This window comes from Phragmites australis, chromosome 22 (genome assembly GCF_958298935.1).
Source record: "Phragmites australis chromosome 22, lpPhrAust1.1, whole genome shotgun sequence".
NCBI classification, from domain to species: Eukaryota; Viridiplantae; Streptophyta; class Magnoliopsida; order Poales; family Poaceae; genus Phragmites; species Phragmites australis.
The window spans coordinates 14,084,533-14,098,312 of NC_084942.1; the positions used below are offsets into that span (position 1 = coordinate 14,084,533).

The following is a 13,780-nucleotide window of genomic DNA, read 5'->3' on the forward strand; positions in this document are numbered from 1 at the left end:
GAACTCCTCCTCCGAGAAGATCGGTTGCAAATTAGGATAGAAAGAACAAGGATCCAGTTTTATTTTGCTTACAGGTGCTTACGGATCAATCTTAATTTGATCGCAAATTTCCCTTTTTATTTGCACACACAGAAAGCAACAGTTCGGGTAAAGATTTGTGCACATTGCACGCAAAATATTTTGAAAAAGTCAGCGTCCAGGACATGCAATGAATGAAAATCAGTTATTTGCTTGTACACGAGTCTATCGTGCAGGTAAATTACTTATATAGAATACTCTATGAACATGAAGATAATGGTGCAAAATTGCTACGATCAAGGTCTCACGTGACGCAAGATCAATTTGTTGATTTATTTAGCCGGGGATGTAATCATAGGCTCCATTAAAATCGCTTTTTGCTTAGTTGACTTTGTTTCCTTTGCTTAAGCTATGGAGAGTATTTGGTAACATATTATTATTTCCTTGATCTATTTTCGTTCCCAATGATCACTCCAATGTATACCTTTGCAATGACACACAACATTTGGTAACAAAACATGATTGATTGATTTTCTTTTTTTCCTTGAGCACCCGATAATAGTTGTAACAAACGTAATTGCTTGATTTCTTTTTTTTTTTCCTTTTTTCCTTGTTGCACGCAGGCTTGTTTCCAAATTGATGACAAGGCTATATCTTGGACTTGTGATCTAGAGGAACATCCTCTTCGTGTTTGCTGGGGGGCGATCTGAAGGAAGCTCCACGAGGTCAAGAGCCAAGGACGAGGCTATCTGAACCAAGCTCCGCGAGACCGATTTGGACGAGTGTGCAGCTGGACAAGGCGGCTTACCTCCAAAGAAACATGGCGGCTCAGCAGCCTCCTCCGAGAAGATCTAGGCCGGATTGGAGCTCCGGCCTCCCATCAGAGCTCCTCGAGTCCATCGGGAAGTGTCTTACCTCTAGCCACGATGCGGTCTCCTTCAGATTTGTCTGCGCCTCTTGGCGCGACGCCGTGCCGTTCGCGATCTTTGTGCCGCTCCTGCTACTCTCATTCAGCCCTGAATCAGACAACGTCACCTTCTACAATGTCTTGGAGAAGAAGGTGTTCTCCTTGCCCCAACTGGACGTGCGCGGGAAGGTGTTGTGCGGCTCGTCGTGTGGTTAGCTGGCCCTGATGGACGAGTCCGCGTCCATGACGCTACTGAAACCCTTCACCGGCGTGCGCATTCCCGCCGGCTGACGAGCATGTCGCGACGGCGTCCTCCTTGACACACGTGTCTAGAGTGGACAGCCGGTGGGTGCTCCATTCCGATAGCCATGGTATAGCGAACGCAACCAGTGCCATCACTCTAGACTTGATGAGGCACGTGTTCTTCGATAAGATCGTGCTCTTCGCGCCGCTTGACGCCGACTGCTGCGAGTGCGTGGCCATGGCCTTAGCATTCTTGATTATCCTTGTTGCCTTGGTTTAGGGTATGGACGGGTAGATCATGTTTAGCCTTGCTTTGGGATAGTAGTAATCATAATTGTTCAACTATACCTGCTAATGATCTTATGCAACTATGATAAAATTTGGTGGAATAATGTTTTTGTTAGCAACATGTAATTAGGATTTGAGCAAGTGGTTGGAGAAGACCGGTGCATGTTGCACGGATGGGGTGGTGGTAGTATTGCTCAAATCATAAGGACCGGTTCGTGGAGCGACCATTCCGAGTTTATAGGACAACCACAAGCCAAGTATGAGATTGGCCTGGCCAATTAATTAACTGCTTTCCCAACATAGTGTAGACCATCCGGTAGTGTAGAGATGGAAGGGGATACATCTCAGAACTATCTAGCGTAAGAGGGGGCTTTTGGCGTGAAGGGTGTACTCCCACATGGGTGAAATCTTAGCAGGCATGCATATATTGATAAATGCTTTGTAAAGGCCTTGTAGTGGTGCCTAACCGCACACCTCAGAAGTGTGTAAGTGTTTGATCGATACGGGTAAAACAGGAAATTATAACTTGTGGATAAAATGTACAACCTAAGTATACAATATTTACAGAGTGTAAAACTAATTAATCAGTCGTACTCACGGTCAAGAACGGCGAGGAACTCTCACATGATTAAAACTTGATGGTTTGGTCGTTCTTGGTCAACCTTGGTGGTGGAAACCATGGTTGAGCTGTACGTTTTGGTCAACCTTAGTGGTGGGAACCATGGTTTATGTGATTGGTTCTTTGGTTAAGTCAAGATGTGGGAAATCTTGAGGTTGTTGTTATTTATTGTTGTTCACTTAATTAATTACTCGCTTTTTAATTGTTTTAAAATAAATTCCGCTTCTATGCAAATGAGCTCCATTACCTTAATCCTTGTTTTATGCCTTCATATGCATTTTTCTCACAACTTCTAGAGTATGAGATGTACTCACACTTATTATACCTAAACCATACTCAGTTGAAAAATATATTGGACGACTTCACGGAAGAAGGTTGTAGGGTATGTTCTCCGTCAATTTCCTGTGAAGCTGCCTAGTGAAGATGAAGACCTTGCGTAGTTTCCGTTGCTGTTTTATTTGCTTCTTGACCCTCTAAGGCTCTTTTTTAAACACGCTTTTATTCGAATAAGTTATAGATATTATTTTTTATCATCAATAAAGTTACTGTATGTTAATATTAATTTCTAGTTCAATGCATAATTAAGATTTGACTGTTTCTTGAACTGGTCTCGACATTTATTCACTTCATGTTTGATACATTACATTCTATGTTATTTGTTGGCACTTTTCATTTGAGCCAAAGGCTAAAAGGCTATAATAATAAATGGTTTGGTACATAAGAGTCTTATGTACAGGTTGGAATAAAGATATTTCTTCATTATAAAAATAGTTAGGCATGCAAGTGGGTAACCTAACAGGTAGTTTTAGTCACTAATTTAATTTAGTTCAGGTCTCTTCCCTACAATTAGATGGGAGGTACATATTTAGTTCAATTGACTAAGTTGTGGGTGGATCCAATAAAAAAAAAACAGTCCCTGGTTGTTGTGTTCGGCTAAAACTTCACGCTAGGAAGGAACAACGCCTATAAATGAGAGGCACATGCAGCAGCGCCGATGCACTATAAGCTTCCTGCCATTTCAACCATGTCTCCACAGGCTATATGCATCGTATTCTCCTCACGCATCACCTTAATCCTCCTCTTAGCGGCATGGGCAGCCATCTCTGCACAAGCCGTCAACCAGATCACCGGTACTACCGATCGCGATGCCCTGCTCTGCATCAAGTCCCACCTGTCCCAATCCAACCGCACAGGCGCCTTGGCCACATGGAGAAACGGCTCACTGGACTTCTGCCGCTAGCGGGGCGTCTCGTGCAGCCGGCGACAAGGCCTCCCTCCCCGGGTCACAGGGTTGGACCTCGAGGGAGAAGGCCTCGTCGGCCAGATCCCACCTTGCATCTCCAACCTCACTTATCTAGCACGGATCCACCTCCCATTCAATCAGCTTAGCGGGCCGATGCCGCCGGAGCTGGGTCAGCTCGGCAGGCTCCAGTACGTGAACCTCAGCTCCAACGCCCTGAGCGGTGTGATCCCAGCCGAGGTAGCGTCATGCTCTGGCCTCCGAGTCTTCGCTTTGATGAACAACAGCTTCGATGGAGGTATTCCTGCTTTCCTTTTCAACAGCTCTTTGATCCAAGTGATTGATCTTCGCATGAACAATCTTTACGGGACAATCCCACACTTGCTACCGTACTCCTCCAGTAGTCTGGAATTTCTGGGTCTCACCGAAAACAGCCTCTCCGGTGAGATACCTTCCTCTTTAGGGAACCTGTCTTCGCTTGCTTCCCTGCTTGCTGCGGAGAACCACTTGACAGGCGGCATCCCAGACAGTTTAGCGATGTTATCAAACATGCATCGCTTTGATCTCAGTTACAACAATCTATCAGGGACTGTGCCCAATACTATCTATAACTTCTCATTGTTAACATATCTGGGCTTGGGAAACAACGGTTTTGTAGGGAAGCTACCTTCAAGCATGGGCATCACTCTCCCAAACATCCAGAAACTAATAATGTCAGTAAATAAATTCGAGGGAGAGATACCAAAATCACTGGCAAATGCAACCAATCTTGTTTATATATACCTAGCTCGGAACTCCTTCAGTGGAGTCATTCCTTCCTTGGGAACCCTACCCAATTTGCAGAGGGTGATCCTGTTTGAGAACCGAAGGCTGGAAGCCGGGGACTGGACGTTCCTTTCTTCGTTAACGAATTGCACGCAACTGTCTCATTTGACCTTGGATGGGAACAGCTTGCAAGGAGATCTCCCTCGTTCAGTAGCTAACCTATCAAGAAATTTGGAATACCTAGTCCTTGGGTCAAATCACATAACAGGGACCATACCATCAGTTATTGGTGACCTAGTTGAGCTTTCTATCCTATATCTCGACAATAATATGCTAACCGGGCCTATACCTGCTTCTATTGGAAAGATTCGCAACTTGTTCGCTCTGAACCTGTCGAAGAATAGGTTCTACGGGAAAGTCCCAACATCCTTAGGTAATTTGGACCAATTAACTGAACTTTATTTGCAAGAAAATAACTTGAGTGGAATCATACCAGCAGATTTAGCTGGATGCAAAAAATTGTTGGCCTTGAACCTTTCTTCAAACACCTTGTGTGGACCCATACCAGAAGAGCTATTTGGTAAACTGAACCAGTTGAGCTTGGGGCTTGACTTGTCAAACAACCAACTCACGCATTCCATTCCATATGAAATCGGTAACTTGATCAACCTTGGATCCTTGAACATCTCCAACAACAACATCTCTGGCCAAATCCCGCCTACTCTCGGCTCGTGTGTGCTCTTGCAAGCGCTTCGCCTGGAAGGGAACTTCCTTGAGGGGCAAATTCCACCATCTCTTGCGGAGTTGAAAGGCATCAAGGAGATGGACTTTTCTCAAAATTCCTTGTCGGGTGAAATCCCAGAATTTTTCGAGCTATTTGACAGTTTGCAGTACCTAAATTTATCCTTCAACAACCTTGACGGTCCAATTCCGACGAAAGGAATCTTTTCCAATGGCACGAACAGGCTTTTTCTCCAGGGAAACCCAAGGCTATGCACAGCCACACCAATCCTACAATTCCCACTTTGTTCTGCCAACGTTTCTAAAAGGCAGAACAAGTTCTTGGTCCGAGTTTTGGCTATTATATTACCATGTGTTGCAGTTTCTCTCCTGTTTGCCCTATTCTTGAAGATGTCAAGCAAAGATTCACGTCCCTTGAATGAATCCTCCATGGAATCCAAGATGCTATCCTACAATGATCTAAGCAAAGCAACCGATGGATTTTCTTCTGCCAACTTGATTGGTTCAGGGCAGTCTGGTGTAGTTTACAAAGGTGCATTACCCGAGGAAGTTGGTCAGTTGATCGCTGTGAAAGTATTCAAGCTTGGTCAATTTGGTGCATCAAATAGCTTTCTTGCAGAGTGTAGAGCCTTAAGAAACATCCGTCACCGAAACCTTGTAAAAGTGATCACAGCCTGCTCAACATACGATCCTTTAGGAAATGAGTTCAAAGCTCTGGTACTCGAATACATGACAAATGGCACCCTTGAAAACCACATTCATACTAAGTCCGCCGGGTATGGATATCTATGTTTAGGTGCAAGGATCGGCATAGCAGTTGACATTGCTTCTGTTTTAGAGTACCTTCACAATTGGAGTGTCCCTCCCTTGGTTCACTGTGATTTAAAACCAAGCAATATTCTCTTTGATAACGACAACGTTGCTCATGTTGGTGACTTCGGGCTTGCACGGTTCCTCCATGGTTTCTCTTCTTCCGGAGGGTATCAGAACTCAACAAGCTTGATTGGAGCAAGAGGATCGGTGGGATACATAGCACCAGGTGAGCTCGTGCGTCTAGCTATCATATGTATATTCATCTTTTTTTTATTATTGACACTAAGCTTTATGTGGTCACTGAAGTATTGAAGCTTCACTGAAATTTGGTTTATAACAAGTTTTCAAAACTGCAGAGTATGGCATGGGCGGTAGAATCTCAACTGAGGGCGACATATATAGCTATGGAATTGTTCTTCTGGAAATGCTCACCGGAAAACGTCCTACTGATGAATCCTTTAAAGATGGTCTTACCCTCCACAAATATGTAGTGGAAGCATTACCTCAACTTGGTGAGATACTGGATTCTGATCTTAGTCAAGAGATTGCAGGGGATCACAGTACTCATATTGAAGGAAAGGAACACCCTGACAAAGCAGAGATGCAAAGCTGTATTCTGCAACTGCTAAACCTTGGGCTACTATGCTCTGAAGAATCACCAAAAGATCGGCCAAACATACAGGATGTATATAGTGAAGTAGTTACAGTGAAAGAACATTTCCTTTCTTGTAGCCGTTAAAGAAAACTGACAAATTGTCAGTGCTGACAGCATTGACAACGGAAGCAGTATGTCGAAAAACATTAGAATGGTTTATGTTGGGATATGTGTCGAATATGTATACAAGAGTCAGTTACAGATATACTTGAGTTGTAATTAGGTGGGATTATAAATAGAGTTGTAGTTTGACTCCTATTTTCAGGCACATAAATATTAGGCACCACTGTGTAACCACATCGACAAAAATAGATCATATGGGGAGGAGCATATGTAGTCATACCCCGATGATGTAGGCAAGATGGCTGAACCTCGTTAAAAAAACTTTATGCATTGGTGTGTTGATCTTGTGCTTAGTGAGCGGTGATCAGGGAGCTTTGATCCCAGGCGTTCAGCTCGCCCTGTTGTGCGCTCTGCTGTTGTGGCGCGTAGACAGCAACGGGATTGAAACCCACCGCCTGGGCCATTAGCACCTGCTGGGCTGGAAGCCCAAGCTGAGGCCCAAGAAGTCCCTATCCCGGGGCCCGAAATGGCATGGGCTATGCTTGGACCATGCCGGTCCACGGGTTGTAGCCCGCGGTCCAGGTGCCCTACGCGCGCAGGAGGGTGAGGTTGAGCACCGGAGGCACTGCTCCCGCCGTCGCCGCCACTGGCAGCAGAGGAAGTCATCGAGGCCGCCTTGCTCTTCTTCTTCTTGGACTTGGGGCGAGCGCTGGAGGTGGAAGACCCGCCGTCGTGTGCGACGGAGGAGGACGACGAGCGACCAGCGTAGAGGGCCTTTGCGGCCTGCATCTTGGCCGCCTGCTCCAGTTGCAGTTCCTTGAGGAGAAGGTGGGAATGAGTCTCCAAGAAGGTGGGCAGTGGTTTCTTGCTGCTGATGGAGGTGATGCAATGCCAGAATTTGGGGTTGAGCCCACGGAGAAGGTTGATCACATGGTTTTCCTCATGGACGGGTTGGCCAATGTTGTGGAGATTGTCCGCGAGAGTGTGAAGATGACTGCAGTATTGTGTGATGGTCATATCACCTTGATAGAGATTCCAGAACTTGGCCTCCATGTACACAACGTGCGTGAGGCGATTGTTGCGGAAGACACCCTCAATGGCGCGCCAGACATCGTAGGCTTTTTCCTTCGGATCCATGACGATGTCGAGCATCTCCTTGTATATGGTGGTGTAGAGCCAATTGCAGATGGCTTCGTCGTTCATCGCCCACTTGGAGTCGTCGGGGACATCGGCCGATGCTGTTTTGATGTGAGCACGTAGGCCAAATTTCCCAAAGACGGTGTCGAAGAACCGCCATCATTGAGTGTAGTTGCACTCAGCCATGTCGAGGACGATGGGAACATGAGAACGAATATTAACCATCTGAATTTGAGACGCAGGGGCGGTGGTAGGAGTCTTGTTGGCATGGCGAAGCATTTCGGAGAGTGTCACCAGAGGAGGAGGAAGCATCCAGGGATGGGGCCTAGGAAGCAGTGGAGTTGGCATCCATTGCAGCAGAAGGAGGAGAGGATCGGCTTGATCGGGTTGATGAAATCACCCTGGTCAGTCACTGATACCATGAACGAGGGAAGATCAAGAGAGATAAGCTCAGAGGAGAATTGTGAGAGCCAACTCAGATTGATTCTATATTGCAGTGGTGATCTTATACATGTACATCACGTGAGAATGTGCGCTAATGGAAGAGCTAACTACTACCTATACTGTCAGATCAGGCCGAAGGAATCGTTGGCCATGACTGTTGTGATCGTGGACACAGTCGGACGGTTGTTATCACCAACACTTAGCTTGTTGATCTTGGTGACGCTTCCACTAAAACCCTAACAAGTAGTATCAAAACTATAGAAAAAGATCGTGTGGAGACATGAGGAGATGTTCCATACTGCGCAAAGCACGCACGGTCCGGGGAAGGACATGGTCCAAGGTGGAGCATGGTGGCGATCAATGACTTGATCAGTGGATTCGAACACTTCGAGCGTGATGGCTCGAACTATCCGATGAGCTACATCAATAGAGATCCGTCCAGACCTAAAGATCGAGTTGATAGCAACTGGAGGTTGTTATTTGATAGGGGCCAGATAGAAGTGACGCCTAGATTTAACGGTGTTTAAGCTGCATCAATGAGGTGTTTGAGTTGTCGATGGGGTGTTTGGTTTGGAGTCCGTGCAACGGATCGATCGTACGAGGCGTGTGTGGCTTGGACAGCACGTGCGGCCAGTACTAGTGTGTGTGGATTGGAGCTTGGGCTCAGCACGACTTGGTGGCCAAGGACGGGTGCGTGGCTTAGGCCCAGATGGTGACGTTGGCGAGTTTTTTATTTTTATATTTTCTTTCATACTAAATAATTAAATAAATATACTCCAGATGAAAAGATTTGTAGAATTAGGTGTCTACCGCTCTCTCATGGAGCGGTAAGGTGCCTACCGCCCTCTCAGAGGACGGTAAGGTGCCACCGTGGTAGGTCCAGCCTTTACCGCCCTCTGATAAGGCTGTTAGGCTTTGATGAATAGTACATGCTGTTTTTTTCAATTTTTCTCCTTTCCTCTTTCTCTATTTGGGTAGTCTGGTTGCCATGCTCCAAAATACACGAAACTTTTTTTGTAGGGCCTATAATTCATGATGAATCTATTTTAAAAGGATTCAATTTCAATACCCCATGTATGTTTCAAAATAAAAAAAACTCCAAAGAGGGCTACTTTTAGAAATTCTAGCAAGTTTTAAGACCTCAAAAAAATTTCCAAAAATCTGGGAAAATTCACTAATATTCTTCTCATGTGTCCTAACAATATCTAAAATTATTTCCAACCCTAGTTTACTTAGTGAAAAAGTGAGTTCCTTTGCAATGTTTCATTTATATGCATTTTTATCATTTCATGTGATATTCTCTTTTTAATTCAATTTGAATTCAAACAAATTCAAACATGCAAAAATTCATCCAAACTCTTATGGAATACATATAAATATGAATGTACACAATTTGGGGTGTGACATCAAATAAAAAAAGAAATGTCGGCAACCGAACAAGTACCTGCACAAAATCATCCAAACTCTTATGTAATTTTGTGCACATTCATCAGGCCATGAGGTGGTCAGACACCAAAATATCCTTCGGCCAAGAAGATTACCTTGATAACTCCGTACGGCCAAGCCGCTTCCTGATAGTGGTCGAGCCTACGATAAATAACTGCAGGGTTACCCGAATAGACTCATGTACTCATGTACTCATGTACTTTGTATTTATATTCCATAAGAATTTGGATGAATTTGGATGTACTCATGTACTTTGTATATATATTCCATAAGAATTTGGATGAATTTGTGCATGTTTGAATTTGTTTTAATTCAAATTGAGTTAAAAAGAGAATATCACATGAAATGATAAAAATGCATATAAATGAAAAATTCAAAGTAACTCACTTTTTCACCAAGTAAACTAGTGTTGGAAACAATTTTAGATATTAATAAGACACATGAGAGGAATATTAGTGAATTTTCTCAGATTTTTGGGAATTTTTTTGAGGCCTTAAAAATTGCTAGAAGTTCTAAATGTAGCTCTCTTTGGAGTTTTTTATTTTGAAACCTACACCTGGTATTGAGGTGAATCCTTTTAAAATAGACTCATCATGAATTATATGCCTTACAAAAAATGTTTTGTGAATTTTAGAGCAAGGCAACCCCACTGTCCAAATAGAGAAAGAGAAAAGGAGAAAAAATGGAAAAAAGGGTGTGTACTGTTCATCCGAGCCTAACCGCCTCATCAAAGGGCGGTAAGGGCTGGACCTACCACGGTGGCACCTTACCGCCTACCGAGAGGGTGGTAGGCACCTTACCGCCCCATGAGAGGACGGTAGGCGCCTAATTCTGTAAATCTTTTCATCCTGGGTGTATTTATTTAATTATTTATGTTAGAAAATAAAAATAAAAAAATCGACGTTGCCTAGCGGCTGACGAGTGAGCGCGGGCTGACCGAGGGCACATGACCTAGGCGGCTGCGGGGCAGGTGGTCCAGCCGTATAGGCCAGCAAGGAGACCGAGCGGGAGCTGTCACGTGAGGAATTATTTTATTTTATATTTTTTAATATTTGTAAAATTACACGGCCGTTTGGAAAAATTGCAAGAATAGGCTACCGTCGTCGAGACCTTGTGAGCCTGATGGTTAGGCAATTAAAAAAGCCGTGACTGTAATGTTTCACCTGTTCAACGGGCGACATCAAGATCTCACCCGATGAATGGGTGACACTTTTGTATCACCCGTTGAGTGGGAGAGAAAAATTGCTTTTGCAAATTAATTAAATTTGCGGCCGAATAGGCATCTGTGTGCTGCAATTTGATTGTGTTGTCAAATCGTGCAGTGCCATTAGATGTTTGTGCGATATTTTGGATACCCAGATTTGACGGAAATGGAAATTTAAACACGGTGATTTTAATAGGAAAAGCGACATCATACATAGGCATTGGCATGTATAATACACAATCATTATGACGTAAACAAGTACCGCGTCTAAACCTAACATGCCTTAGGGAATGTAAATAACATGATTAAAGCAAGTTGTCTACTGAGTGCAATGTGGGTACTTTTCTTTCATCGCCGCTTCAGGTCCTACGTCATGCGCCTGATGTGCTCTCTCGCACTTCCTCTCTCTCTCTCTCTCTCTCTCTCTCTCTCCACCTCACGAGCCTCCGCCATCATGCGGTTACGCTCCTCCCTCATCTTCTGCTGCTCCTCCTGAATGCGCTTGCACGTAGCCTCCCTCCTCTCGTTGGCTTCCATCTCATGGAAGCGTCTCCAAGCGGTGCGGTGCTTGATGTGAAGGAGGAACACATCCACTTTTGACTGCTTAGTATCTAGCCACTGTAAGAAGTCACATAGTGGTATTAGCGGTGATTGCAATGAACACCAAAATATTTAGTGGTAAATCTTAGTTGTTTTGTAGTAGTTTGGCAAGAAGCTATTACCGGGAGGCAGGAGCCAACATTGGTGCTTCCCTAAGGTGGATCATACTCGTAGTTGGGGCACATGAAGAACCTCCTTCCATAGGTGTAGGAGAACTTGGAGGATTTCATCACCCTACAAATATCTCCACACCAGCACATGGGCACTTCGACCCCATCAGGCGGAGTATCCAGCATGTATTTCTTGGGGAAAGGATCGGACACTATTTTTGTTGGAGTTATGGAGGTTGAGGCTAGTGGTTTGGTTATAGATGTGAGCAGGAGATCATGTATTTATACACCGGAACCGTGCCAGTGCATGGACTAAGTCCATGAAAATGGGCTATGGAAAGCAGTTGATTCTGCAGTAAGGTGTGGTCATATCAATTGAAAAGGCAACTTCTGAAAAGACAACTTCTGAAAAGGCTACTTCTGTGAAGCCTATTTCTGAAAAGCCTACTTCTAAAAAGGCTACTTATGAAAATGCTACTTCTGAAAAGGCTACTTCTGAAAAGCCTACATCTGAAAAGGCTACGGCTGAATAGGCTTGGTTTGAAAAGGCTACTTCTGAAAAGTCTAGGTCTGAAAAATATTGGTCTGAAAAGACTACTGATGAGAAGGCTAATTCTGAAAATGCTAGGTCCGAAAAGGGTTGAACTGAAATAGAGTACATGTTTACTAATGTGAAAAGTTGTAGTAGAAGACGTCAATTTTGTTTTCACGGTTGGATGTGTGCGGGTAACACAAAGTTGACAGTAATATTACATTGATGCGGACATGAAAAGACCTTTGCTGGGTGGACCGGGGATGTCTCCCCCTTCATTGACGTGTGGCTTCGCGCTCACACTCTTCTTGCCATGGTAAAAGGACGTATGCTGGTACAACGCATCTATAAAAGACTCATGTATCTATAAACTTAAGGCACAATGATCAATGTAGGGTAGGGCGGGAGGGGGTGGGGAGGCCGGCGGTGAGATGGGATAGTTCGTTTGGTCCAACTGAGTACGAGGAGCCTCTGTACAATTTTCCTTTGCAGGATAGGAGTGATTTTCATCCTCCAAGTCACCTAAAGATTTATGAGTACCCGAATGAGCCCTAGCCCAAGTGCTCCAATGGCTACGACTGCGTCGTTCAGATATATGTTGGGAGCTTTCATGGGGGGTATTGACTCTTTCGATGTCCTCTTGGTAGGGTGAGAACTACATCACAATGACTGTCTCTATCCTTTGTTAAAACATTATACATTGTGACCTTCACATTTTTGTAGGCCTCCGACGATGACCCCGACAACTGTCAATACATGAGATGGGTCAATCCTTCTATTCTTCAGCATATCCAAAATTATATCCACCACCTGCGAGACTAAATCTTCGACTTGCAAAGAGAGGTTGATAACATGACAAGGTATCCTATAATACACCTAGAGGGGACTTTTGTATGCATCGATCCGTGGTGCACCAGCCCGTGCCAAAATAGGGACGGTCCACCTCCACCTCATGCTCCTCCTCCTCCTCCGTCAACGCAATACGATGTTGGAGATTATTGGGACTCAGGAGCCTCATCTCAATTCACTCTAAGTCAGTACGATTAGAACCATTGTTAGGACGACGTTGTAATTTGTGTATCGTCCCATCGATCTTCGGCCTTTTACATCCCCTAAGGCATGTTAAGCGAAACTCTGGTACACCACTAGGGGTATCATATATGCTATTGAACGTTTGGTCCACATGTTTATTATGATTGTTACGGAATGGTTGTGGTACGAGTCTATTATCCGAATATAATCACAAAACAAAAACACGGTATATGAAATATATTATGACAGTAACAATAACATAGTAGCATGAAGAAAGTAGTATTACACTGACACTAACATAGTACCCTAAAACCAACAATAACATAAGACCATAAACGTAACAATAACCTAGTAGCCTACAGGTTGCATCCCCTCTTGGGGATGACACCCTGGTCGCATCCGGTCTCGGCACCCTGCGCCTCCTCACTCTCACCTAGTTAGCTAAGTACATCAGGTGGTCCGGTGAAACGATCGGTCGCTCAGGCCATCCAGTGGGCGGTGGAGTGGCGTACTCATCCTGAGAGGGTTGTGTCCTCATAAGTGGCACGCCAGGTAGCTATGATGTACCGAGCTCGTCACTATGTCCAAAGATGTAGGAGTACCTAGTGACCTGACTACCGTCCCTGCTAAGCAACTTCATGTAGCTACCCTGCGTCTCTACATCTCAGAGATTGTCTATCTCTGCACATGGAACAATGAAAAAACATGTTAGTATCGATAAAGCGTGACATACCTGAGCTGGGGATAATTTGTTATGCGTGAAGTGAGTGTCACACCTGAGCAGGGGACGCGAGAACTCGAAGGCCCTAGGTCCGTGGAGGAAGGGTGTGTGGCCCCGCTGGTGGCGTAGAAGTGGTCATCGCACTGGTGAAGGCGGCTCTAGACACTGACGCCATAGAGGGGGTCACTGGTGCTGGAGAATG

The 13,780-nt window shown here is 44.7% G+C and overlaps 1 protein-coding gene across 1 annotated transcript; it reads left to right on the forward strand.

The window, feature by feature from the left end:
- Window positions 1-3,084: 3,084 nt before the first annotated feature.
- LOC133904315 (receptor kinase-like protein Xa21) lies at window positions 3,085-6,607 on the forward strand. The gene is made up of 2 exons (XM_062345782.1): window positions 3,085-5,860; window positions 5,991-6,607. Exons 1-2 carry the CDS (start codon window positions 3,472-3,474, stop codon window positions 6,371-6,373), a joined length of 2,772 nt encoding a protein of 923 aa, XP_062201766.1. The 5' UTR covers window positions 3,085-3,471; the 3' UTR covers window positions 6,374-6,607.
- Window positions 6,608-13,780: the final 7,173 nt, after the last annotated feature.

What these genes read in the sequence shown, in the direction of transcription:
- LOC133904315 (XM_062345782.1), top strand. Translation starts at nt 3,472, where the DNA reads ATGCCGCCGGAGCTGGGTCAGCTCGGCAGGCTCCAGTACGTGAACCTC. An exon ending in GGTGGGATACATAGCACCAG is followed by an intron (nt 5,861 to 5,990) that starts GTGAGCTCGTGC and finishes TCAAAACTGCAG; the next exon opens with AGTATGGCATGGGCGGTAGA.